This window comes from Podospora bellae-mahoneyi, chromosome 4 (assembly GCF_035222275.1).
Source record: "Podospora bellae-mahoneyi strain CBS 112042 chromosome 4, whole genome shotgun sequence".
Classification (NCBI taxonomy): domain Eukaryota; kingdom Fungi; phylum Ascomycota; class Sordariomycetes; order Sordariales; family Podosporaceae; genus Podospora; species Podospora bellae-mahoneyi.
In genome coordinates this window covers 2,600,472-2,624,969 of record NC_085883.1, presented here as the reverse complement: position 1 = coordinate 2,624,969, position 24,498 = coordinate 2,600,472, and the positions used below count along the sequence as shown (strand labels likewise).

Sequence of the window (24,498 nt, the reverse complement as noted above, 5' to 3'; positions counted from 1 at the left end):
AACATAACGTAGTAGATGCAATTAGCAACAGCTAGAACCTCTTCTCTATCTGGGACAGCGAGAAGTCCGCACTGCAACCTGTTGCCGCCAATGCCACACAGCGAGTGTGCACGAGGACACGGCTGTCCCCGCGTGAAATGCTACCGTGGTGCCCGTTGAAATATGGTCTCAATTGAAGGGATGATTTACATCTCGGAGCAGGTCTCGTTGTCAAGCAGCATACGTGGAATTTCACCACACAGCCACATAACTAATCAACTCGCGTTGGCAGGACAAGAATCGATCTTGCAGTGGACACCTGATCAGCCTAGAGACATCGTGTAAATGTCGTCAACAGGTCACTTTGGGATAGGATCTTACCTGGCTTTTGGCTCTTCATACTGACCTCGCTTGCTCACTTTCGGGACCCGAGGCAACAAAAGACACCGGACGAGGCTTAAAGGCGTCTGGCGCCACCCGATGTCATAGGTGCTGACAAAAGGTGTGGTTGCCCGGCAGATGCACCTCGTCCAAGTAGGAAAAGGGGTTTCTTTCTTTCTCTTCTCTTTCATCAAGTCCAGCGGTAGAGGCTCCTTTGCATAACTGCCTGTCATACACTGGCACACAGATGGATGTTCTGGAAACTAATTCTCCGCATCGATACCGGTCAGAGGGCTGTCTATCCCAAGGCCCAAGGGAAGTATTTCCCGCCTGGGACTAGCGCCTTGACCATGCCCTGACCATTTACCTGCCGAGACTCTAGTGGTACCTGGTCAGGTTTGGCAAGCTAACCCCCACACAACACCCGCAAATCATTCGCTTCTCCAGATCCTGGGACCGCCGGGCTCCAGAAACACCCCAGGTTTTGCTCCTGGGGGCAGCCCGTCAGTCCGCACTGTGCTCAGGTACATGGTCAGGCGAGCCAAGAAAAGTGACCATTGACGAGCCATCATCCTTGTCGACGACGCCGAGTGGGCGTGCCATATGTTCTTGCGCAACAAATCATAGCCCGCCAATTCGAAGTCACTTCATGGCTCAGCTTGCTCACATCCAGCGCGGTTTGGTCAACGATCAGTACCTCGGGGTTGGTGCCCTCGCAAGTAGCTAGTATTCTGGGCGTTTTCTGCAGCAGGCGTCCGAGACGACAGCCAGAGGAAGAAGAAAGCCCATAATCATCACCGCCCTGGGACATCGACCCATCCATGAGCCATCCGTCACTGGGCCCCCATTCCCTGCCTCATCTCTCTTGGCCTTGACCAGCTCTCCACCAAGCGGATCCCATTACGATCAGCCTCTACATACATATATCAGCCTCCTCCCCAAGAACCACCATCTTCCCTTTTCCATCATCCTCCCAGACTTCACCCAACCACTACCAACCAACCCTTACACACAATCATATCAAGATCTTCCCCTCATCTCTTCTCTTCTACCCTCGCTCACCATCACAACCATATCACCCCGTCATACCATCATCATATCACAGCCCCCACAATGGCTCCTCACAATGACGCACCCTCGCCCAGTGGCAGCTTCACTGCCGGCTTCAACAGAATCCCTTTCCGCCCTGTCGGGTCCTCATCCCTCATGGCAGGCCACGAGTCGCCCCTCAGTAGCTCGTACAGCACAACTTCGGAAGCATCCGACCTCCATATGACCCGACCACTTGTGCCAGGCGTCTATGTCCCAACCATGTGCTTCTTTGAGGAAGGCTCGGAAGATGTAGACACGGACACCATCGCACGCCATGCAGTGCGACTCGCCCGCGCGGGCGTCACAGGACTGGCCACTCAAGGCTCCAACGGCGAAGCGGTCCATCTCACACACGCCGAGAGACAGCTGGTTACGTCGACCACACGGAAGGCCTTGAACGACTCGGGATTCTCCCACATGCCCATCATTGTTGGCTGCGGCTCACAAAGCACACGGGAGACCATCCAGTACTGCCGGGAGGCGTGGGAGGCTGGCGGCGATTATGCTCTTGTGCTCCCGCCTTCGTACTATGCCAGCCTCTTTGCTCCGGCATCCGAGACCATCATCGAGTATTTCACTGCCGTGGCAGATGCCTCGCCCATTCCTATCATCATCTACAACTTCCCCGGCGCCGTGGGTGGGCTTGATCTCTCCTCGGACATCATCGTACAGCTTGCCGAGCACCACAACATCGTGGGCGTGAAGCTCACGTGTGGCAATACTGGCAAGCTGAACCGCGTGGCTGCGGCCACCAGGAAGATGTCCAAGACCCATGACCCCAAGAACCCAGAGTTCCTAGTCCTCGCTGGTTCTGCCGACTTTTCCATCCAGGCCTTGGTGGCTGGTGGCCACGGCATCTTGGCCGGCCTTGCGAACATCGCTCCCAAGGCCTGCACCCGCACGATCGAGCTCTTCAACCAAGGCAAGCATGCCGAGGCTCAGGAAATGCAAGAGATCGTTGCCCAGGGAGACTGGACAGCCATTCAAGGCGGAGTCGTCGGAGTCAAATCCGGTCTTCAAAGCTGGCTAGGCTATGGTGGCTACGCCAGAAGCCCTCTCCCCAAGCCAACGGCTGCCCAGGAGAAGAAGTGGAAAGAGGGATACAGAGACCTGGTCATGTTGGAGAAGTCGCTGTAAGGTACACGGCACTACCCACACAACACAGCGTCAGGGATGCGGGCATCCGCCGAGTTCAACCGGGCCAAGGCGCCCGCAGTTTCTCCCGTCTCTTTCTGTCAGACGGAGCACAGCATGTTTCTTTTTTATCACTATTTTGAGGGGCTATGAACAGGGATATACCATTACTACTGCCTCTGCTGGATACTTTTGTTGTTGGGACAGAAGTTGGCGCAGAGGAAGCCTCCTGGTATGGGATAAAGAGGCATACGCAGGCACATCAAGGCAGCTGGCGTTTTCGGGGCGAGATATTCACTTGGGACAATTGGCTACCGGAAAGAGCTGGGGAAAAGGCAAGATAGAGATCATCATCTCTCGGCGTCATAAATGCACAGGGCACTTTACAGGGGTTACTTTATGGGAACTTTTCCTTGGATATCATATTTCTTTTCATTTCTCATCACCACGATTTAGGTATTTTCTGCTATGGAAGCCAGCAAAAGTTAATTGATTGCTTTACCTGTTTCTTGATCCATCATTTTTTGCTCTTGCTTACGCCCATTGGATTGTCCCTTTTCCCCTTGTACCAACCATGAGGGCTGCAGCATGAAGAGGACGGACTCTGCCCACTCAACTTCGATCATGTCAACTCACTCCTCTCATTCCGACTTGCGAAATCTTGTTGCCTCGTTGTTCCTGATGCCAGCTTATTATTAACAGGATGCCCTTTGGTCACACCACACAGCATGTGGTGGGCAGGAAGACGCCAAGATCCGTGTCACGGGATTAGCAATCTATCTTGCACCGAGAGTGTCAGCTCATACCAAGGCGGTACAATATAACAGCACGATAAAAAAGCTGCAGGTCCCGCTGCTTTCGACCTGGTTGGACAACGGCATCCATGCTCATCACTCGCCTTCACGACATGAAAAGTGGGCAGTCGGTTTTGGACTCGGATGGTCGGCACCGAACATGGCGAGGGAGGGCTATGGACTCATGCTTAGCAGAGGAGTCTTTTTGACACCGGACACGCCCATGAGCCCCTCATTGAATATCAATCACATGGGAATTGTATGGCAGCCGATCTCTTTCTCGACCCCGCATGGCAAGTCACTCCAGTTCAAAGGTGACAAACACCCTTCTTGCTCCCCTTCAAAAGTACCACGCCTTGGGACTCCTCGGTGCTGCGCAAACTTGTAGGATCTGGGGAATTTGTCCCAGTCCCGGAAGTCAACAACAGATTGACTTGGTCGGTAGATAGATACAGGAGATATCCAGGTGTCACAGACCACGTATCTGTATACCTTGAGGCGAGCCCCCTCCTTCTCTGTCCACCCCCGGTAGGCATCAACACCCCGAATGTTGCATTCACCACAAGCAGCTAAACCCACGCGTTTTGGCCCAAAAATCACAGTACATTTGTAAGTGCATTGGGCAATTAAAGGCACAGGGGTAGGTATATTGTTTCCCTGACATTGAACCCCCGAGCTAGGCGCGGATGCCAAAGCGGGAGAGCTAGGACTTCCCCGCGTTGCGGGAAGGGAGGGGCAGATGGGGGGAAGGGGGGGAGCTGCTGCTCGACGACAACCAAATGGCGGGGCAACTTTGGGGCCCCTTTTTTTGTTTCTTGGCCTTGGGTTTAAGGCGGCTAACTAGGATTTTGACTTCGGTTCTTCATGAGGAAGGAAAGTTCAGTGCCAAGGTGAGGTAGATACAGGTCCCACAGAGACACACAGCGAGTATTGTGTCACTATGTTCGCATAATGGGCGGTGTCGTTGCTGAGAGAAGACCGAGGTGTTGTTTAAAACATTTCAGACATAGGTAGCGAACTGGAGAGGATGGACTGTTCGGTCTCAGCGGGTTTCGCCGTTGGTGACTGACTCTCATGAGAGGCTGATGAGAGAGCTGATGTGCTCCTTCCATTCCCGACTCCGCTTCAGCCTAGACTGTTGAAGAACTTGGGAAGGAGCAAGCCACACTCACGCTTTCCTGGCATTGTCGGGGAGTTGGGCTAGCACACGGCATCTGCAAAGGCATTCGTTGGGCCCCGTGTCTTCCCTTATTTTTCTTGTTCTTAAATTTAGTCATTCCCTTACCCATCATGGCGTGGCTTTCCATCGATACAGACGTACAATGACGACGGGCCGAGCCCGGACCTATGGCCTGGCACAGGAAGCAAACTTTGTCGCCGTCACCCCCACGCTGTCAGCATGGTTCATCCAGCCTAAGGAGCTATCACGGCAGATGACGCCCGACGACAAGATACCAAGACGCCGGAAACACGAGGGGGAGAGCAAGGTAGTCATGGGATGTGATAACCCGTCTTCCATGTCGCTATGCCGCAGGTCCCGCCCGCCTTCTATCCAAACACCGCCTCGACGGGAGAAACGGTCGGCCTGCTTTCGTGTTGTGCCCTCGTGGGTCAGCCGTGGCCTTATCCTGTCGGCAACCAGCAGAAGGAGTGTGATGACAGCGCCGTGCTTGTTCATTTTGAAGCGCACAAGACATAGAAAGCGATACGAGAGGCCTGCAGCCTCTGGATCAATTATCCTCTACGAAAACCCCATTGCCGCGGGACGCAGACGCCCGTCCTCCCGGGGCCTGGTTACACTACACACCCCATAAACAACAACAAACAGAGGCGACAGCGGCGAAACATCGACACAGCCTTTCTATTCTCAGACATGCTTCCCTCTATCGGACATCCCCTACTACTGCTGCTCGTGGCTACCCACCTGAAGTTCGGACAACTGAAGTTCGGACACCGGAAGAGTCACTCATCCGTATGGCATGTATGATTCAGCGAGAAGGTCCTGTGCCCAAGACCACAAAGTTGGTGATATTGTTACAGTTTTCCCTGCAGAAGCGGACCCGACAAGAACTGGCGTCGTCCAGGAGGGCGGGTTCTTCGCCACTATGATAAAGCGGAAGAGGCAGCCCGCTTTCTCTCCTGAAAGGGCTTGGCGGTATAGTTGCCGAGTTCCCGCCTTCTTCTCTTTTCACTCCCTTTTGCAGTATTTTCATGCCTGACTGAGTCATCGGTGTGGTTGTATCTCTCTTGGAAGCAATGCGGAGGACCGCTTCACTCTGCATGGTGGCCGTGGCCCTCCCATGGGCTGCGGCTCAGTCGACAACCCCGGCGTCCTCGCCCCCATCATCACCCTCATCGTCACCTGCGCTAGCCTCCGCGACCCCTATTCCTGTGATCGGCGTCAGGACGGGCATTGACAAGGTTACAGGGAAACCTCCAGCCAGACTCAATATCAATGGGCTATGGGCAAAGGGAGGGGCACAATGGTATTACCATGACACAGAAATTTTGACAGCCGGGAGTCTGGGGATCTGATTTGTCAATGGTGTAGGCATCTCTACATTCTGGCCCTATCAGAATTACAGGCGCTCAACGAGACGAACGAGTTATCGTACTTCGCGGTAGCAGGTGGGTAATACATGACACCGTCTCGGCATCACAACCTCCCAAATTCGGCAATAGCTTGCTGACGGCTTTTGCCCAGGTATTCATGGTTATCCCCACAGTGCGTGGAACGGAGTAGGGCATGTAGATGGGGCGCCTTCTAATAGGGGGTTTTGTCCTCATGGTGTATGTATGCCCAACGAGGCTTTCGGTTTAGGATTGTGGGGGGTACTGAGAGTGGTTTGCTGATCTGTGACATAAAAGGAACTTCTTTTTCAAACTTGGCATAGGCCATATGTAGCTCTGTTTGAGGTACGTTGGTGGCATTGCATTTGCCCTGCTTGATTCCTTGACCCCCACGAAACTCACATGTTTTCTCTCGGTAGCAAATATTGGTGGCTCGCGCGGTTGACATCGCGTCTAGATACCCCCCAGATCTGCTTCCCGAGTACATGGCAGCGGCAGAGTCGTTGCGGCAGCCATACTGGGACTGGGCGATGAATCCAGCGTTGCCTGTAGCAGCTACCAGGCTCAACATGACGGTGCAGGCACCAGAGGGACGAAGAGTCATACCGAACCCGCTATACACTTACAAGTTTCAACGATTAAAGGTTGAAGAGGGATTTGGTGATAGCGCCCTGACGCACTACCCGCAGACAATACGATGTTCTCGATCTGGGGGTGTGCTAAATGATGCCAACGAGTCTAACGAGGGGTTACTTTTGGCGGCGAGGGATTTGACAGGGAGTGTGGTAAGGCACCTAGCTTCAGATGGCTTGATGAACATGATTGGGTCGGCGGCTAATGGGGAAGTTGTCGTAGTATGATGTCTTTACTCGGGTCACAACCTATGACGGGATGAGCAGCTCGAGCTTTGAGAATGCCCACAACTTGATTCATCTTCGTGCAGGGTGCAATAATGGGACCATGGCCGATATTAACTGGTCGGCCTTTGAGCCGCTGTTGTGTGTTACACCCTTTTCCCTTTTTCTTTTGTTGTCTTTGGCTAACAAGTCTCTAGTATGCTACACCACTGCAACGTCGACAGGCTGGTGGCCATGTGGCAAACAATTTACTACAACAACTCGATGTTTACAAGCAGCGCTTTGTCTGGGGGGCAGTTTGGAACTCCTGCCAACACGGTGATCACGGCTGACAGCCCGCTCAAGCCCTTTTTCCGGGCTCCATCTGCCGCCACCACCAATGGCAACAGCACGCTACTAGAGTTCCACACGAGCAACACTGTCGCTAATGTCAGCGTGTTTGGGTACACGTATCCGGAACTGCCCGATTGGAGTCTCCCGGCTGAGACGAGGGCGGAGCAGGTCAGGGCAAAGGTGAATGCGCTTTACGGGGACATGGCTGGGGATGATGGGGCGACGACGCTGGAGACGGGACCGTTGAACCGGATGGGCAAGGGGACGACGAGGGATTATTGGGTGGTGGAGATGAGCGTGGAGAGGGGGGAGCTAGTGGGGAGGTTGCCGGCGACGGTGAGTTTGTTTATCAGGGGGGAGAGTATTGGACGGATGACGCTGCTGGGGATGCCCTGTGAGGGGGTGGCGAGGGAGAGCGTTCCGGTGCAGGACATTAGGGTTGGGAATGGGACTTTGAAGGATTTGGACAGGGAGAGTGTGGTTGGGTATTTGAAGAGGGAGGTGGGAGTTGGGATTAAGGGGGTGAGTAACTACCCTATACTTTTTGAGACTTGTGAGGAAAGAAGAGAAAGATGCTAACTGATGATGATGGGGGGAATAGGCGGATGGGGAGGAGGTTTCGGTGGGGAATGTGCCTAGTTTGGGGGTTGTGGTGTTGGACATGGAGTATGCGCCGCGGACGAATTTGTCGAGTTTTCCGGTGTTTAATGGGAAGGTGACGAGGTGGCCTGTGGAGGTGAGACAGGATTTGGGGGTGAATGAGACCAGAAGTTTGAGGCGAGGTGTGGTGCGGTGGAAGTGACGATGGTGGTGGTGTTGGGCTTCAATGATGAGTGGGATGAGGCGAGAATGTTGTGTTACCGGGTCGGTCTGGAAGTTTTTTGTTCTTTTTTTTTTTTTGCGGGGAGGGGAGGGCTTGGTATCACAGACTGAGAAAGAAGGTGTGGTTACGCAGGCTGTCACCCTGGTGGTGGTGGTGGGTGGTGTGGAAGGGTAGTTGCTGTTACTCATTCTTTTTTTCTATTTGCCGTTGGGGGAGGGCAAGGAAATAGGAAGAGATGAGGGTGCGAGCAGATTACCTAGTTTGGATGGTGATGGTTGTTATTGTTGTTGTGTTACAAGGTACCTAGAATTTGACGGAAGGTTTGGGGCTCTGGGTAGCATTGATGCTACTGCCATTCATTTGAACTTTGATGAGAGTAAGAGAGAGAAACTGGGTCAACCAAGGGATATGATCAGTGATTTAGTAGGTTGGGTGTTCTGAAGTGAAGTTGTGCTTCTTCTTTTTTTGAAATGCTGCAGTTTGGTGAGGTTTTAAGGCTGTTGTGGTCTTTCAACTTGCTGTAGACATTTTGAACTTGTTGCAGTCTTTTAGGCTTTCTGTAGCCTTTCAGGACTGATCAGCAAGTCAAAAATCATTTCACGTAATTAGGGCGGAAGATCCATCAAGTATCTCCTTTGACCTTGGGGTGCAGGAGGATTATTTAGTCCTTTGACTCCCAAGATAATCTGGAGGCATGGGGACCCTGTTTGGCTATTGACTTGCGGTGTTGTGAAAGATGTCCCGTCCTGAGCTCTAAAGGGAATGAATAAGGGTGCATGGTCAAAAGACCAGACAAAAAGGACCCTCGATTTCGGCGATGCTCTAGACAAACAACGGGAAATGGTATGTGACCTTGTACCTTACAATATACTGTTCCGCCTCATTGCCCTCCACTCTCTCCGTTCCCTTGTGCATCACCGCCATGGTGCCGAAACTCCCCAAACACCATCATACCAAGGGTGCGATTGTATATATATATATATATATATATATATATTGATCTTGTTGCTGTAGTTCAAGTCGTTGGTTGTGATGCTGTAAAGCTTGTATCATAATAAACAGCGGTCGTTGCGGAAAACCTCATCCCTGAATATCCTAAATCAATCTAGATATCCAACCCAACGCCGCACTCATCTTGAAAAGTGAAAGTGGTGAAAGTCGTCCTGTATATACCCAAAGATAACCTCCAAGTACGCAATGTAGAAGCCGCAATCAAATCTTCCTCCTCTTGACCTCTAACGTGGCTTCCATTGGCGGAATAACAGTGGCGCCCACCCAGTCGTTCTGCGGCCTCTTCTCTATATGTTTGATGTCGTAATTATTTAGTAAATACGCCAGGATCATCTTCAACTCATGCGCGACAAAGAACCTCCCAGGGCTATTCTGAATGTTAGTGCATGCCGATACATAATTGCCACAGGATAAAAAGCATACCATGCGTGCCTCCCATGGCTAAAGGTCAAGTGTTCCGGACTCGTAGTTACCATCCCCAGTCTCTTGATCTTCATTGCCTCCTCGGGATTCTTCGGATCGAGCTGCTCTCTCAACTTCACAAACCGGAAGGCATCATACTTCTCGGGCTCAGGAAACGCTTCTGGATCAAGATGTACTCCAGCAAGATCCAGGGTGAGAAATGACCCCTCGGGCGCGTGCCATCCCTCTGTTGGATTCGTCACTCCTTCAGGTGCAATCACCTTCCTGTGGGTCAAGCACCTGGCGAAATAACTAACGCGCATGCTTTCCTTGATAGCGCTGTCTGTAAGATGGAGATTTGCCAGGCTGTCCTTCGTCCAGTGACCATTTCCTTCGCTCAAGGCCTGGGAGGTCTCTTTGCGAATGGCGTCGATGTAGCCCAGAGATGGGTCTGAAGATGCGAGGTCGAGAAGAACATTCGAAGCTGTTAGCACCGTTGTATGAATAGCGGCAAACTCGACGGGTAGCAGGCGCTTGGAGAGCATGACCGGGCTGAGTTCTTCTGCTGCGCCTTCGGCTTTGGCCTGTCGGATGAGCCAGGTGAGCATATCTTCTGGCACCTGCACGTCGGCGCCAGAGTCTATGCGTCCCATGTCCCGGAGACGTTGCTCTATGACAGGCTTCCCGATTTCGTAGGTCTTGCGCCATGCTCGGCGGTTTGTAATGGTGACAAGAGGGCCGACAATGGGGTGGAACACCTTCGGGAAAAAGTTCATGATCAAGCCATTGCGAACGATAGCGTCAGCGAAGGCCACCTGGTTCCTGAGGAACTCTTCATTATGGCAAAGCGGATCGCCGACCAGCATTCGGTTTGTAACTCTGGAGACGATGCCAATCAAAGAGTTCCAGATATTCAGCGTCCTCCAGTTCTCTGTATCTGTCCCATACACATCGTCGATAGAGGCATGAACCTCTTTCTGGATTCCAGGTAGCAAATTGACAATATTGCGGGCGAGGTGCTTGTGTATCGTGCGAATCGGAAACTGATCGTCAACTCCAAACTGGTAGTCGTTAAATAGAGAGTCGCGATGAGCTTCTTTTGTAGAGAGCACTCGGTCTGGCTGTTCGAGCATCCACGCTGTTTGGGACTTGGGAACCACAATCTCTAGAGGGCGGCTCGGGGAATTAGGAGCAACAAAGGCACGACCCTTCTTGTTGTACTACCGCACGTCTATGTCAGTAGGACGCTGCGCAGACGCCTCGCGGTAGGGATAAGAGTAGGGTGCGCACCTTCTCATAACCATCGGCAATCCAATCATTATAGCGCGAAACATAATACACCCAGTTCTTGACAGACGCGACCAGGCCTCGACCAAATCCCACGCGAGGGAGAGAGTCTGGACAGCTGGGTAACCGGGAAATGTCGACGATGAATGAGATCACCACAAACAGGACGGAAAGAAGAACCAGGCGCCCCGGGGTTAGCAGCGACTCCAGGACCTGGGAGCTAAGAGCGACAGCCATGACTTGGGGGATCAAGCGACGCGGAAGCCCAGCGATGGAGGGACAAAAGATGCAGTGATTGGGACGGGAGTTTGGATGAAATGTAGCATGGCGATGATGGATGGGCGGGCGGGCTGCTGTTCCTTAACAGCACCGGATATGAAACGGATCGGTGCCGCCAGAGAGCCGCCAGCGATAGCCCAGGGGTTGTTGAAGATGACGCTGATGCACCGTTGGCTGCCATCCTGGGAATAGCGGGGGCGCTTGGGCCAATGTTTGCTGGCCGTTTCTCTAATATTTCATCGGACATGCGTCATGAGTGCAACGCAGTGCAATGCGAGGAGATAGGGAAATATCCCGATCTAGCAGTGTGTCTCTGGAGTAGGAAATCGTGGCAGTCCAACAGATCATCCTAAACAATCGGTGGCTTGACAGAGCACAGATGCCAAGTTGAAGACGAGGAACTTTGGAAGGCCAAGACTGCATTGGCAGGCGACACCAACGCGGGGGCGGGGCACGAGCCGTTTTTAGCTTCGATAGCTTGTGTGGGGCTGGAGCTTCAACGACGGGCATCATCCTTTCCTGTCTCACCTGGAACTGCCAGGGGACACTCAGACGGCCATTTTGGAGTAGGAAAACAATCATGAGGCAGTTCACTTCTTCAGCACGACACAGCAGTCATGTCGACCTTCAATGGATTAGTAGCCGAATTTCCGGACATCAGGGTCGACTTCTTTCGCTCCCACCCAGATCTCCGCCCTCCTCTCGCCTGCTTTCTTAGCCATATCCACAGCGACCACCTCGCTGGTCTGGAGACTTTACGGTCACCATTGTATGTTTCCCTATGAATGCGCTCTCTTGGATAATTCTAACTTGGAGATGTCTAGTGTTTATTGTTCCGCGGCCACTAAAGAGATGCTCCTTCGACTTGAACGATTTCCATGTCGCATCAACTACGCCAAGGGCATCTTAGAGACCCGAGTCCAAACATACCGTCACCTCAAGACCCTATTGGTATGAGTCTCGAGTTTGTCCACTGGGCGACACGATTACTGAGTGAACTGTAGAAGCCGCTACCTTTAGAAACACCCACTGTGTTGGAGCTCGAGCCAGGCAACTGCATTCAAGTTACCTTGTTCAATGCGAACCACTGCCCCGGCGCTGTAATGTTTCGTACGTCTGCCAGAATGCTCCGCCATCTTATTCATAATACTGACAGTCGTAGTGTTCGAAGGTGGAGGCAAGGCAGCGCTTTACACCGGTGATATCAGAAGCGAGCCGTGGTTCGTGAGTGCCATAGCAAGATCACCACCGCTAATTGAGTATTCTTGTGGGCTTAAGACATTGGATACAATTTATATTGATACGTCTTTTGTCGATGACGTCGACTTTCCTCCAAAATCTGAGGGTATTCGCGAACTGCTGGAGAAGGTCTCAAAGTACCCTAAAGACACCATCTTCCACTTTCAAGCCTGGACATACGGGTACATCTTTTGACAGGAACCAGTGTACTACCTTGCTAACTCAAGCACAGTTACGAAGACGTTTGGATCGTATTGTCCAAAGCCCTTAAAACCAAGGTACGAGCTTCTCATTGTCAGCAAAAGGCTCTTGCTGATGCTGGGACAGATTCATGTGGATGACTACAAGATGTCAATCTATCGATCTCTCGTGGCCAAGGATACCGACAACAGATTCGGGACACAGTTTCACCTCTCCCATGAAGCCCCTGCCCTTGTCGGATTCATGTGTGGAAATACCTACCACTCAGGTTGTCTCACACTCGATCAGAACGTCCGACTGCATAGCTGCGAGAAGGGAAATTACTGCCCAACTGTGCAGAAAAACCTCTCTTCTGTGGTCTGGATCCAGCCCATCGTTACGCGTCTCCCCAATGGACAAGATATTGCAGAGCTCGGTGTCGGTGGCGGCGGAGAGGACCTGGAGAGGGAGGCAGAACTAGATTACCTATTTCTGGAAGATATAGGATCTCTTATGGAAATGTGAGTCGTTCTCTTGTGCTGAGAGCCGAGTCTTGACTGACATTTGCAGACTTTGTGATACAGAGGAGGTGTCGAATTCGATGCAAGAGCAAATACGTCATTTTCTCCTGGGTGCCGTTGCGAGTGGGCGAAAAGTACCTCTTGATCTTGAACTGTCAGCTCTCGAGGACAAGGACGAAATCAAACTTGCCGATGGGCTTCATGCGATCACGAAGAAACTGAAGCCACAAAACAAACAGCATTCACTGAATGAATCGAATGCAGTGGCGCTTCCAAGAACCATCACATTCCCATACTCTCGCCACTCATCATTCCCTGAGCTCTGCGAACTGACAGATGCCTTCAAGCCCAGAGATATTTGGCCTTGTACTGTCGATTTACGGCGGTGGATTGAGGAGGACATTACCATCGAGGATCTCTTTGGGGCACAGTGTTCTGACAGTGTGTTTCGACACGACAAGGTTATCCTCGGAAAACGTGCGAAGCTAGGATGCGCCGATCAAGATATGCTGGATACACAGGCCACGACCGCTTCCACGGAAAGTTCGCAACGACATATACTGGAAGTGCCTGCTGGAGAAACAGAATTGTCAGCAGTTCATCAACAGCTTCCAGTTATGGATGCCAACGGACATTCAACTTCAGCGCTTGATATCCAACCCTCTCCTTCTGGATCAAACTCGGACGATGATGTTGTAATGGACGACGATATCATAATCAGGGAACATGCGAGCTTCGAGGATTTCGATGGAATATACCCGCACAGCTCCCAACAGTCAATAACATCTGAAAATGCACTCGAAGCTCGTATCAATGCCTTCCAGGCGATGCTGAATAACGCCCGAAAACCCGGGGGCAAGAGGATCGAACTGATATCAACGACAGACCATCATACAGTCTTGGACGAGGAACTTGGATTTGATCAAACATGAATTAACGGCTGCCTTTTATGAGGAGTTGGGGTCGGAAACTCAATCACATGGAAAATGTCGAAAAATACAAAAGCAAGAACAACTATTGGAGCGCTTGTAAGTGGTCTTGAGACTTCGTCAACACGATGATCTCCAACTGCCGACCCCCGCATTGCCGCCAGCCATAGTCAAAACCGACCCTCAAATACAACTCGACAAACCCATCGGAAAATTATTCCACGAATCCATGCGGTCCACAGTACCAAATCTGCCAAGGATTCTTTCGATACATGACGAACCGTCCATTTAACTGTGGTTCAGCGCGCAAAAAAAAGTAATTCCAGCAATCGCAAGAAGGGGGATTCGTCAGATGGGCACGCAGTCAAACCAAAGCGGGAAAAGCCGAAACAATATGGAGAGACTTTAGCCATAAGGATCGAGTCGTCCTCCTCCTCAGTAGATGATGGCTAAATGTTACCCCATCTTTTCCCCGGACCACAGATTGTGGAGAATATGCTCTATACCGCTGACGGGAACGGTTCCAGAACCACATGATGGGAAGAGATGGATGGGAGCGCTTGCCTTGAGCTCCATATAAAGACCGTGGTCCAGTCGCGGCCGGGTTCCTGCAGGTCTACATCTGATCTCACCCGGGTATCTGGGACTCTTCATGTACGCCGGTCGTTGGGTACTTGTTTCGTGGTAACACTGTACCCGCCCCACGATTACCATGGTGCAGGCAACGCCCAAGGCTCTTTGGGCACTCGCTGCTCTCCTCTTTACTTGGTCATCTCTTGCGGCAAGCATCAAGAGCCGCGGTTCTGGGGGGCTGTTTCTCGACCTTGCCGACCTTGGAGTGGATGTAACAAAGCGACAGACCAACAACCTGGCTGGTTATCTGGGCGCCTTCTTCCTTGGGGCCGACCCCTATGTCTACTTTTACCTCAGCAACGGCAACGATGCTCTCTCCTTCAGAGCGTTAAATAGAGGACAGCCAGTTATCAGGCCGACCAAGGGGACTACTGGTGTTCGAGACCCTACAATTGTTCCTGGCGGCGGGAGCGAATCAGGGAGGAAGTGGTATATCATCGGCACTGACCTTCACATTGGGAGAGTATGTTCCAGCAAATGGACACCAAGATGCAAGTGCCTCAACAGACTGACAACAAACCAGACAACCTGGGATGCGGCCCAACGAACCGGCTCCCGAGGCATTTTCGTCTGGGAAAGCACCGACCTGATCAACTGGACCAACGAGCGACTCGTCACCGTCGAAGACGCCACAGCGGGTATGGTCTGGGCCCCAGAAGCAATCTGGGATCCTGCCAAGGGGCAATACCTCGTTCATTGGGCTTCCAAATTTGTACCTTTCCCCCTTTCCTCCCAACAAAATAAACTTCATCCTCACCACTCGCTCATAGTACCCCACGTCGGACCCCCGCCACACCGGCAACCCAACCAACATCCGCATGCGCTACGCCTATACTTCCGACTTTAAAACTTTCTCGGCTCCCCAAACCCTCATCGACAAGAACCCCACCAACATCATCGACCTTAACTACCTCCCCTTATCCCCCACCTCCTTCCTCCGATTCATGAAAGACGAGACACGAAAAACGGTCTTTGTGGAGGTGTCTAACAATGGGTTATTCGGCATGTGGACCAGACCGGGGGGTGACGGGGCGATTATTCAGTCGGGGGTGGAAGGGCCGGCGAGTTATCTGGACAATGTCGACCCGAGGAAGGTGCACTTGTTGTTGGACTTTTACGGGAGCGATGGGTACAGGCCGTTTGAAAGTACGAACCCGGGGAGTAATTCGGGGTGGGTGGGGAGCAACAGGAATAACTTTCCGAAAAATTTGAGACACGGGAGTGTTTTGCCGATTAATGGGACGGTTTATGAGGCGTTGAGGCAGAGGTGGGGGGTTTGAGTTGGACGATGGATCAAAGTAATGACTTGGGGAAGAAGAGGCGGAATACGGCAGAAAATGACGGGGGCGTTGATATACGTGAAACTCTACCAATATTTGAGACTAGATGAGATATTTCCTGATGAAAATACATACAAGCCCAATGATAACGTATGTACTATCACTAGAGCAACTACTAATTCCTACTTCCAAATCCATCCCATCATACTCACATGCCAACCTGGAAACCATCAACCATCATCCCAACCCCGCCGCCACCGCCGCCGCCCCGCACCCCCGCACCTAGGTTTGACAACCCGTCAGATTTCCACGCCCCGTCAAAAACTTTAATTCAGCCTCCAAAAGCCCGGGCGCCCTCTCGTGAAATGGCTTTCTATCATGTGGGGAAAAAGGACCGAGTCCATCCAAAGCAGAAAGTCCCAGCCATCGTGACTCAGCAAAGATAGGAAAGGTTCGTACAGTATCGGTCTCGGTCGATGAGTTGGACCCTCATCTACATATCTATCTAATCGCCGTTGATAGAAGAGAAAAGCCGCATCCTAGCCGTCCAATCAGAGCTAGCCAAATTAAATCCAGCCAATCACATAACACGGTTTTTGGGGGGGTCATCCTGTGCCAAACACATCTGCATTAAGCACATATTCCGCCTTTAAAGACGTCACATCACCAGGACACCAAGCTGCGATTTCATCATATATTAGCCCCATGCATGCGGTACCATATTTCTTACGGTGATTCCACCAGGTACTATTCTTTAATACCTACCAACGCTGACTAGGTATAACCCAACATGCACAGGACAGCTTCCTCAAAACAAGAAACCTCAGCTTCGGAAGCATCATCATCTTCCTTCCCGCTACTCACTAATTACATCCCCTTGATAGCTCTCCCTCTCTTGTAAGCATAATCCTTTTTCCCTTTCCCTTTTCGCTTTCCCTTGCCACCAGAAATAACCATAACCAAATTCGCGGAGGGGTATCACTCAAAAGCCAACGACCAACCCAAACTCGCAGCTTACTCGTTTGCTTCGCTAACATGACCTTTCTCCCTCCGTTCTCGGGAAACAAGTGATCTCTCATGACTTCGTAAAAGCGGTGGGCGGAGAAAGAGTGTGAGAAAGAGGCAGAAGCGATGGTTCCGTGGCGGAAGAAGTCGAAGAATGCCATGAACAAAGTGAAGGTGTGCGATGTTGGTAGTGGTGTTGAGTAAAAGTGTAACAAGAGAAGATGAAATATGAACCCTGCAAGAAATTTACACCGTACCCCGGGGAATCGTGCTTTCTTTCCTTTGCTCTCTCCAATGCCCATTTGCTTGACCGAACCCAAGACCCAACAACCGACAAAAGAAACCGACAGAGAGGATATCGTTTGCCTTTATAACACCGAGAATTCCAGACAGCCATTCAGTAAAATAAAATTAAAAAAAGAAAGAGAAAGTCCCAGCTCAAAAGCTACACTTGCACTTTTCCCACTTCCAATCTTATATGTAGTAGAACCGTGCACTCAATTTTCTTTTCCATCCAATGCAAAGAGTCAGGGAATACAGACGCAGCGAAAGGGGGATTAGTAGGCGATATACTCGCTGCTCAGCTCCGCAGGAGCAAAAGGAAAAGCCAGGCGGGTGAGCCCTTATTTCTCAATGTCGCCAAGGTCAATACCTGGGAGTGGAAGTGACAACCCCATGTCACCATGCTGAGCCATTGGCTGCTGTGCTGAAGTTGTCTGGTAATTCATATGAGTGGGCGAGCCATAGATGTTGTGATGTGTGTTCGGGTATTGGTATGCTGAGAGGGGAGACCTTCTCGTGCCTGGAGAGAAGCTCGTGCCTGGAGAGAAGGTTGACGATGCCGAATTCGGGCCGGCAGAGTGTGGCGAGATCTGCGTGTCAAGCGGATGCAGAGGCGGGAAAGCTGCCATACTAGGGCGCATAGAGATTCCAGAGATGGCAGGCTGTGTATGCACTGGGTAGCTGGTAGTCATGGGGATGCCGTTGGAAAAGGCAGCCGACACCATGGGCTCTGGTATCGTCCTAGGGTTTGGGTTATGATGGGTGTAATAGCCGCTGTCGTAGCCGGGGTGATTGCCGGCCGAGCTGTTGTGTCGCATGCGCTTGCCGCCTCGGGGGTCATATCCAAAGTCGTAGCTTCCATTGTCGAACTCCAGAGCGCTAGTCCTTCTGCCGTGGTGCTGCTGGCCATTGGGACTCAAGTCGTGGTTTCCGCCATGCATATAACCAATCGACTGCGGCTTCATGTCAACCTGGGGCGCACCGCTGGCACCGCGCTTTCTGCTCTGAACAACCGTTCTTGAGTCCTTTCGTAACCGTAGCCGGACACCCTGGTCGCTGAAAGTCCTGGTCAGAAATGTCGATTCCTGCAATCCAGGGAAGGCCTTGTTGGCATAAACCTGGAAAGTGTCCGAAATGCAGCTGGAGAGTTGCCAGCAGTCTTTGGTCTGCGATCTGAGTTCGAAGAGGGTGAACTCGAGTCGAAAAGAGCCCTCTCTTTTCACTGACAAATCCCCAAACACAAAAAATCCACCCTGGGTATTATCGGTATCCTTGAGGTTGTAGAGAGAGGAGACCACTGTCCCGGCCAAGTCGCCACCTTTGGTTTCGGTTCGCCGTTGTTGCTCATCATTTTCGCCATCCTTGGGAACCAGTTTGGCGATGAGGATAAGGTAAGGATTCTGGAGAAACCTCTGGGTGGGATCCAACCTCGGCGAGACCTTGAGCTGGACGATTGGAGGAGGATCCAGTGGCCGGCGATCTGTCACAAAGAGTGTAAGCTGCGTGTTCAGAGCAGCGCGCAATTTTCCATACCTTTTCCTTTCGTGAGGGCCACGCAGCCTGCCTTGGGCTGTTGTCTTATTTCCAGCTGATAATCCTGGGCTGCGAGTCCTGCCATCATCTTGTCGGTGGCCGGCCTGGCTACGCTCCAGTGCGATGCAGAGACGGGGCGGGAAACTAATTGGGAGTGGTAACAACGTCGTCCCAAGGATGGGTTGTTTCTGGTCGAAACTTGGTGGTTGAGTTTGGACGGAACCACAGTCAACCCGTGTGTGCGCGAGAAAAGTGTAAGGAGCGCTACGTTTCGGTGGAGTAGGGCAAGCTATCGCAATTGTTTGAGCTTGTGATGTGGAGGGATTGGTCACGAGGGGTTTTTTTTTTTTTAGAGTTGGTAGTGGCTGATATTGTCGACGACGCGGTGTCTGAGAAACTGCTGCTACACTGTGTAAGTCGGGGCAGGAAAAAGAACAGAAGAACCACAGAAACGAAGCCACAGCTCTGTGATAACGGTTTTGAGCCTCCGACGCAGCCCAGACTGAATCAGAAAGCAGCGGTACTGTCTACAAACTGGAAGGCGGGGGTTGGCAGGAGAAAAGGAAGGAGGAGAGGGGGGGCGAGGGGAGGGGAGGAGGTATAGGTATAGGTATGGTATAAAAGACACATACGAGACGTGAAGCCAACCTGAATGCTGGGATGCTTCAGGTGTATGCAGGTGAGCTGCAGAAGGTGCAGATGGGGGGGTACTTGAACGGTTGAGAAGGTAAGGTAGGTGGTAGGTGTGAGTGGAGGAATGCGGATTGGGTGAGAATGGGTGAGTGGATGCAACCAGACGGAGTCTCGTTCAGTGTGTATGTGTGTCGTTCAGTGTATCGCTCAGTGTCGTAGCTGGCCAGGCCCTTCCGGGTTCCTTCCCTCGTTTCTTCTCGCCTGCACCCCTTCCGTCCCGTCTTGGTGGTCTCAGGCTGGGAAGTCCCTCCTGGCCTAATTCCCCGATATCCGCCTCTCCAGAGTTGTCCTGTTTTCGGATTCTGGGGCCCGTAGTCTTTATCACCTCTAGGAAATGTCCCACATGCAAGCCAAATCAAGACAAACAATCTCTTGACAATCTTTTGACTGGCGTATATGCCCCGAGACCTGGACCGGCCGAAGTTAGTATCGCTTGTGGCGGCGGCGAGGGATGTCGATGTCGTCAAGGCTGGTTTGGAGAAAACCCAAGATGGAAACACACACACCAGGTCGAGGTTCTTGGGGAGGGTGGGAGGGGGGGCGGGGGTGAATAAACTTTGAGTGTTCAACCTAGCCGAGTCGTGGATGGTCCAGCGATGCAAGTGAACAGCGGACACTTTTGAACAGATGGCAGAGTGAAAATCCGGAGAACGGGACAGGCGAAGCCAAGGTGACAATGCCGTGTGTCTGATGTGGGCTGGCATATAAGGTGAGTCCAGTGGGCAGGGGACGGTCCGGTCGAGATGGGGAATGATTTTCTGGAACCGGTCACACGATGGAGAATGATGCGATGGGACAAGATGGGAAGATGGGACGGGGGAAGGGACCGGGAGGCAGATGAAATACATATAGCTACCTATCTCGGCATGCTAAGTCGTAGCGGAGGCATGACAAGAAGATACAGGGCCGAAGTGCCACCCACTTAGAGAAGAGCAAGACGAACAAGGCCCTTGAAGCAGGCAAAGTGAGGTGGTGGTGGATGTATAGCCGGGCATCAGTGGTATTGCCCATCACTGACAGCGTGGATGACCTGGGATGCCCGTCTGGGAACATTGCTTCAGGGGGGTACCCCAGCAGTTCGTTCCCGGCTTGATCGCGGCCGTTCGAAGAACTCCCAGGCGTGCCCTGTCGCTGCCCTGTCCTGCTTGGCTGTCACCCTGGCCTGTCCGTTAGCAGGGTCTCATGGGTCTCACCACCCCAACGTAAATCGAACCTGCCATTTCTTCATCTGCCATCAACCGCTCGCCAGTCAGGCAAGCATCCAGGATCGAGTAGTTCGGCGCACGGGAACGGGAGCCCGAGCAGCGAGATAGAGCTGCACACTAAGGAAGCGACATGGCCCGGTCCCAGACAGCCATTTTAACCTCCCGTCGCGAACGAACAAGACTGCCCTGCCGATTTGTCATAATTGACCTCTGCCTGTGAATCGAACGCAAGGCCAGAGTCACAGCTTTAACCTTGGCTACCTTGCCAAAACCACCTCTAAATACCAACCTTGCCCTACCTAGGAGGAGGGTGGGAGTTGGGAGGTGGGAGGTGCAACAGTGTGTGTGTATCCACGATCCGTAACATAGACCGGGGTGTCTGATGGGCGGATGGGTCAAGATGCCAACGCCGCAGTGGTGGTTGATTGACGATGGATGGAGTGCCATCTTGGCGCCGTTTGCGGTCCTGAATCTCGTTCCCCTCTGAGATGAGCTTTTTTCCATATTTTTATTTTTTCATGTCGGTTCCTGTTTACCCCCTCCCAACTCACCACAGTCCCGGGTTCAGGTGAGCTGGCTTGCCCTCCCGTGGATGCATTGAATGTGCAGCCGCTAGTGGCTGGCAAGGAAGTAAATTATATTTTTACTTTTCCTCTTTCTTGAAGTGATGCTGTGAATGAGTCCAGGGCACGGAGCTCTGAATGCAACCTTGGCATATCTGCGGCCACCGTGGTAGCAGAGGTGCGAAGTACCGGGTACCGCCAAGAGTCCAATGACATCTGGATAAATGTGCCGAAAGTGGTCTGCGTCTGCTGGTCAGAACCCTTGGCTTGTGGTTGAAGCAAGCATTCGACATGGGGGGAGGTACAGCTTCAAAAGTTTCTTCTACCTCGCCTGTCTCTTTCATCAAACCCCGTCAAAATCTTGCAACGGCACAGCTCCCAAGCATCATCCTGTGGATTACATTCGCTTTTCTCCCTACTCTCTTGCCGGTCTGCTGCCGGTGCTGGGAACAGAATGTGACCCAAACCCCTTTGATTATTACTTGCTTTCCTTTTCTTTCATCGTCGATTCATCATGGCATTGATATATAAGCCTCGACAAAATTCCGAGGAGGCGGTCAGCCGCAAGAGGAGAGGTCTGTTTGTGCTGTGCTTTGCTTTGCTTTGCATTGCTTTGCTGTGAGCTGCTTCTCGAACAACGGCCTGTCCCAGCATTAAAAACTGCAGGATGCCCGACAGTTCCGTTCTGAGCTCTGCTGTCGTCTGTGCGTTGCAGGTTGGCATAAACACGGAGTGGGTGCTAGACTTGTTCGGGCCCCCGCAACTGGCTTCCCGCATCTTTTTAGACAGGAACAGGTTCACCAGAGTCTTGCCCTCGTCACCCTGATGATCGTTTTCGTCTGTATGTAACAATGCCGAACTCGAAGGCTGCAGTTTCGACACATGGGGTTACTGAGATGGCAGGTGAACACTGGCAATTACGGAAGGCTTCGTCGCCGGCATCACGGAATCGGGGCTCCGGACACGTTGGAGCTCTCAGCCTGTAACTCTTCGCATCAGCAGCATCTTCGCTCTCGCACAACGCCAAAGTAGGTAGCGTGATCGGCCGAGCTGTTAGTGCAGTTTATGGTGGTATTCCCCAGACGACGCCCCTCTTCATTCGCTGTAGCCAGACAGAGGCCAGGGCTGCCAGGCCCTTCGACATGCCTCCAGCCCAGGACCGGAACATACACTATGTATGTAGTGTAGCAATCCTACAGCACCCCCTCACCTTAACCGGGCATCATCATGTCATCTGAACTTGGTGAACAGCGCCAGTGAAGAGGAGGCATCGAGTTCCACGTCAACCATGTGGGTGGCTCGATCGAAAAGTCGTTGGCAAGATCGTCGCTTCTTTGCTTGGGTTGGAAAGTTAGCACGAGTCAAAGTTTTATGCCCAGCCTTCGAGAATCATCACAGAATCCTTCCTTTTGCTCCTTCTCGCTCAGACTGTCTGTCAAAGCGTCTGCATCATGGCACCGGCCTCCATAAAACACATGGCAGATTTTCAGGAACAGGCAGAGGCAGTCCGCTAATGCAGGAGCGGCACTGTTGAGGAGCGGAGGTCCAGTGTTTCGTCTCGCCTTCTGCTCCTTTTGCGGTTGTGTTGTGGTTGTGCAGTCGTCCTGTTGGACATGGCAGCAGCCATGTCTGTTCCTTGCACACCACCTCTCGGCGATGGCTTGGAGGGGGTTGGTGCAACATCAACAGCAGCCTTCCAGCCTGTAAATGGAACCAATACAAGCTCTTCGCAGGAGCTGTTATATTAATTGGTGCCGGGGCGTATCAGCGTGCATGCGACAGCTGGAGGAGGTGTTCTCGCGTCCAGCTATCAGGCTTTGAACAAGCTCAGAGGCACAGAGCATCTGCTGACTCTCGGTGAGCCAAGAGGGATCTTGGAGTTCCGCAGTGGCTTGATGATGGAATGATATGTCATCAATGCCGCCGCCGGTTCATGATTGGCGTTTTCGAATATCTCGAGGAAGCTTCGACAAGAGGGGGTCAAAGCGACGACCGTCCAGATGACATATTGCAGGGGTCGGGGACAGGTTGACAATGGCCCTGCTGGAGATGCATACGCACGCACTCGATCCTGCCGCGTCGACCGGTGTGTTCCTCCTTCTCGTTCTCCAAACGAAGCTGGTTTGCTGTTGCTATCGCAAACGGAGACGTTGTTGATGTATATCTTCTGATTGCTGCGGGTGCCGTTCAAATGTCAACCAAGGAACATCTCTGGCCGTTTTCTGGAGAAGGTTGCTGCTGCTCACAGGTTCGACCCTTCAATGCAAATCTTTGGTACCCATGTGCCAGGTCCGTCCGACTAGGGGAGTTCAAGGTGGCATCCTCCACAGCACCAACAGACGCGCGCCGTTCAGCCCGCACTGCACCAAACCACGCTGACGGCGGCAGTCAGCTGTAGCACCTCAACCGCCGGCTGCAGTCACCCGTCCGAGTGCCGACGACAGTGCTTAAATTTCCTGACAACTTTGGCAGCGCCGTTTTGCTCTCTTCGCATAAGCTAAAAGTTCCTTCGTTTTCGTGAAGACAGGCGCTCGGTGTGAAGTGATTTGATAGATAGGCACGATACAAATAGGAGATAGGTATCTGTCAACTTCATCAATCGCCCTAAGCTGTCGTCATAGAGAGGGGAAGCTTTGACCAGTTGCGGGGAGACATCTCAGACACACGCTTGCCACTTTGGGAATCTTTGAGTGAATTCAGACCTATATCTCAAGCAAAGATGACATGAGATGGCATGTCAGTGCATGTCAACTTGAAATTTCAATGGACAAGGCGTCAACACCAATGCAGTCATCGGCAACTCTCCGGGACCTCTTCCTGCCGTTCGGCATCAAATGAAGTGAGCTTTTCGGTGGGATCTAACCGAGCACCCCTCTCCGAGGCTTGCAGCCCTTCCAATCGGCAACCTCCCGCTCCCTCCATGCACGCACACCTCTATCGGACAACACACAAAAGCAACGAGGTGTAAATATTGTCTTCCAACAAGAGTCCTGCGATCTGCAGAGCTTCATGCTCATCAATCCTCCCTCCTTGAGAGCGAGGAGAGGTAGCTTGTCCTCTTGCTCGCCTCTTCCCGTCCGCTACCACCAATGGAATCATACCGAGTCCATCATACATCTTTTGGGCCCGGCTACCTGAGCCGTCCTTCTGGCCGACATCTATCGGGTTCTCATGGCAGAGACACACCACCGAAATGCACGTTGGATTCGTCAGCATACGTACGTGCGCAGAGTACAGGAATGAAGGATGAAAATCGACAACACAGCTACCCCTCCTTCCATCGTCTCCGAAATCCACCATGTTGCATTCTCTGCTCAATACAGTTGTGTGCGACGTCTTACCATGCCAAATTCGGCCTTGGGTGTGGGCTACAGGAGCCAATGGGAACGAGGGTCCTTATCCCTTGGGACCAATATCACAGCTATTAAGATCACATCAAACTTTCGAACCCGCCTCAGTCAACCCCTCCATTTGCTGGACTTAGCCGTGCCG

The 24,498-nt window shown here is 52.2% G+C and overlaps 6 protein-coding genes across 6 annotated transcripts; 4 read left to right on the top strand and 2 right to left on the bottom strand.

Annotated features, from left to right (window-relative positions):
- Positions 1–1,473: 1,473 nt before the first annotated feature.
- QC761_407500 (uncharacterized protein) lies at positions 1,474–2,589 on the top strand (the record flags this gene model as incomplete). Its single annotated transcript, XM_062879033.1, has 1 exon — positions 1,474–2,589. One exon carries the CDS (start codon positions 1,474–1,476, stop codon positions 2,587–2,589), a length of 1,116 nt encoding a protein of 371 aa, XP_062732486.1.
- A 3,047-nt stretch (positions 2,590–5,636) lies between these two features.
- QC761_407510 (uncharacterized protein) lies at positions 5,637–8,423 on the top strand (the record flags this gene model as incomplete). Its single annotated transcript, XM_062879034.1, has 7 exons — positions 5,637–5,866; positions 5,932–6,008; positions 6,085–6,170; positions 6,371–6,736; positions 6,807–6,949; positions 7,006–7,663; positions 7,743–8,423. The coding sequence occupies 7 exons, from the start codon at positions 5,637–5,639 to the stop codon at positions 7,941–7,943; spliced, it is 1,761 nt and encodes a 586-aa protein (XP_062732485.1). The 3' UTR covers positions 7,944–8,423.
- Positions 8,424–8,940: 517 nt separating this feature from the next.
- QC761_407520 (uncharacterized protein) lies at positions 8,941–11,318 on the bottom strand. Its single transcript, XM_062879035.1, has 3 exons — positions 10,668–11,318; positions 9,399–10,597; positions 8,941–9,342 (listed from the first exon to the last, which is right to left on the bottom strand). The coding sequence occupies exons 1-3, from the start codon at positions 10,899–10,901 to the stop codon at positions 9,177–9,179; spliced, it is 1,599 nt and encodes a 532-aa protein (XP_062732484.1). The 5' UTR covers positions 10,902–11,318; the 3' UTR covers positions 8,941–9,176.
- QC761_407530 (uncharacterized protein) lies at positions 10,672–13,815 on the top strand (the record flags this gene model as incomplete). Its single annotated transcript, XM_062879036.1, has 7 exons — positions 10,672–11,712; positions 11,768–11,894; positions 11,948–12,053; positions 12,106–12,364; positions 12,415–12,460; positions 12,510–12,883; positions 12,933–13,815. Exons 1-7 carry the CDS (start codon positions 11,561–11,563, stop codon positions 13,813–13,815), a joined length of 1,947 nt encoding a protein of 648 aa, XP_062732483.1. The 5' UTR covers positions 10,672–11,560.
- A 709-nt stretch (positions 13,816–14,524) lies between these two features.
- QC761_407540 (uncharacterized protein) lies at positions 14,525–15,923 on the top strand (the record flags this gene model as incomplete). Its single annotated transcript, XM_062879037.1, has 3 exons — positions 14,525–14,908; positions 14,969–15,157; positions 15,216–15,923. 3 exons carry the CDS (start codon positions 14,525–14,527, stop codon positions 15,723–15,725), a joined length of 1,083 nt encoding a protein of 360 aa, XP_062732482.1. The 3' UTR covers positions 15,726–15,923.
- A 264-nt stretch (positions 15,924–16,187) lies between these two features.
- Positions 16,188–23,548, bottom strand: QC761_407550 (uncharacterized protein). Its single transcript, XM_062879038.1, has 5 exons — positions 23,253–23,548; positions 21,623–23,180; positions 19,745–21,602; positions 18,546–19,646; positions 16,188–18,492 (listed from the first exon to the last, which is right to left on the bottom strand). The coding sequence occupies exons 4-5, from the start codon at positions 18,631–18,633 to the stop codon at positions 17,354–17,356; spliced, it is 1,227 nt and encodes a 408-aa protein (XP_062732481.1). The 5' UTR covers positions 18,634–19,646; positions 19,745–21,602; positions 21,623–23,180; positions 23,253–23,548; the 3' UTR covers positions 16,188–17,353.
- Positions 23,549–24,498: the final 950 nt, after the last annotated feature.

Bases quoted from the DNA above. Each gene is read 5' to 3' on its own strand.
- QC761_407550 (XM_062879038.1), bottom strand. From the start codon at position 18,633: ATGATGGCAGGACTCGCAGCCCAGGATTATCAGCTGGAAATAAGACAA. The intron at 18,493-18,545 runs GTATGGAAAATT...TCTTTGTGACAG, and splicing joins GGCCCTCACGAAAGGAAAAG to ATCGCCGGCCACTGGATCCT.
- QC761_407520 (XM_062879035.1), bottom strand. From the start codon at position 10,901: ATGGCTGTCGCTCTTAGCTCCCAGGTCCTGGAGTCGCTGCTAACCCCG. The intron at 10,598-10,667 runs GTGCGCACCCTA...GACGTGCGGTAG, and splicing joins TTGCCGATGGTTATGAGAAG to TACAACAAGAAGGGTCGTGC. The intron at 9,343-9,398 runs GTATGCTTTTTA...CATTCAGAATAG, and splicing joins AGCCATGGGAGGCACGCATG to CCCTGGGAGGTTCTTTGTCG.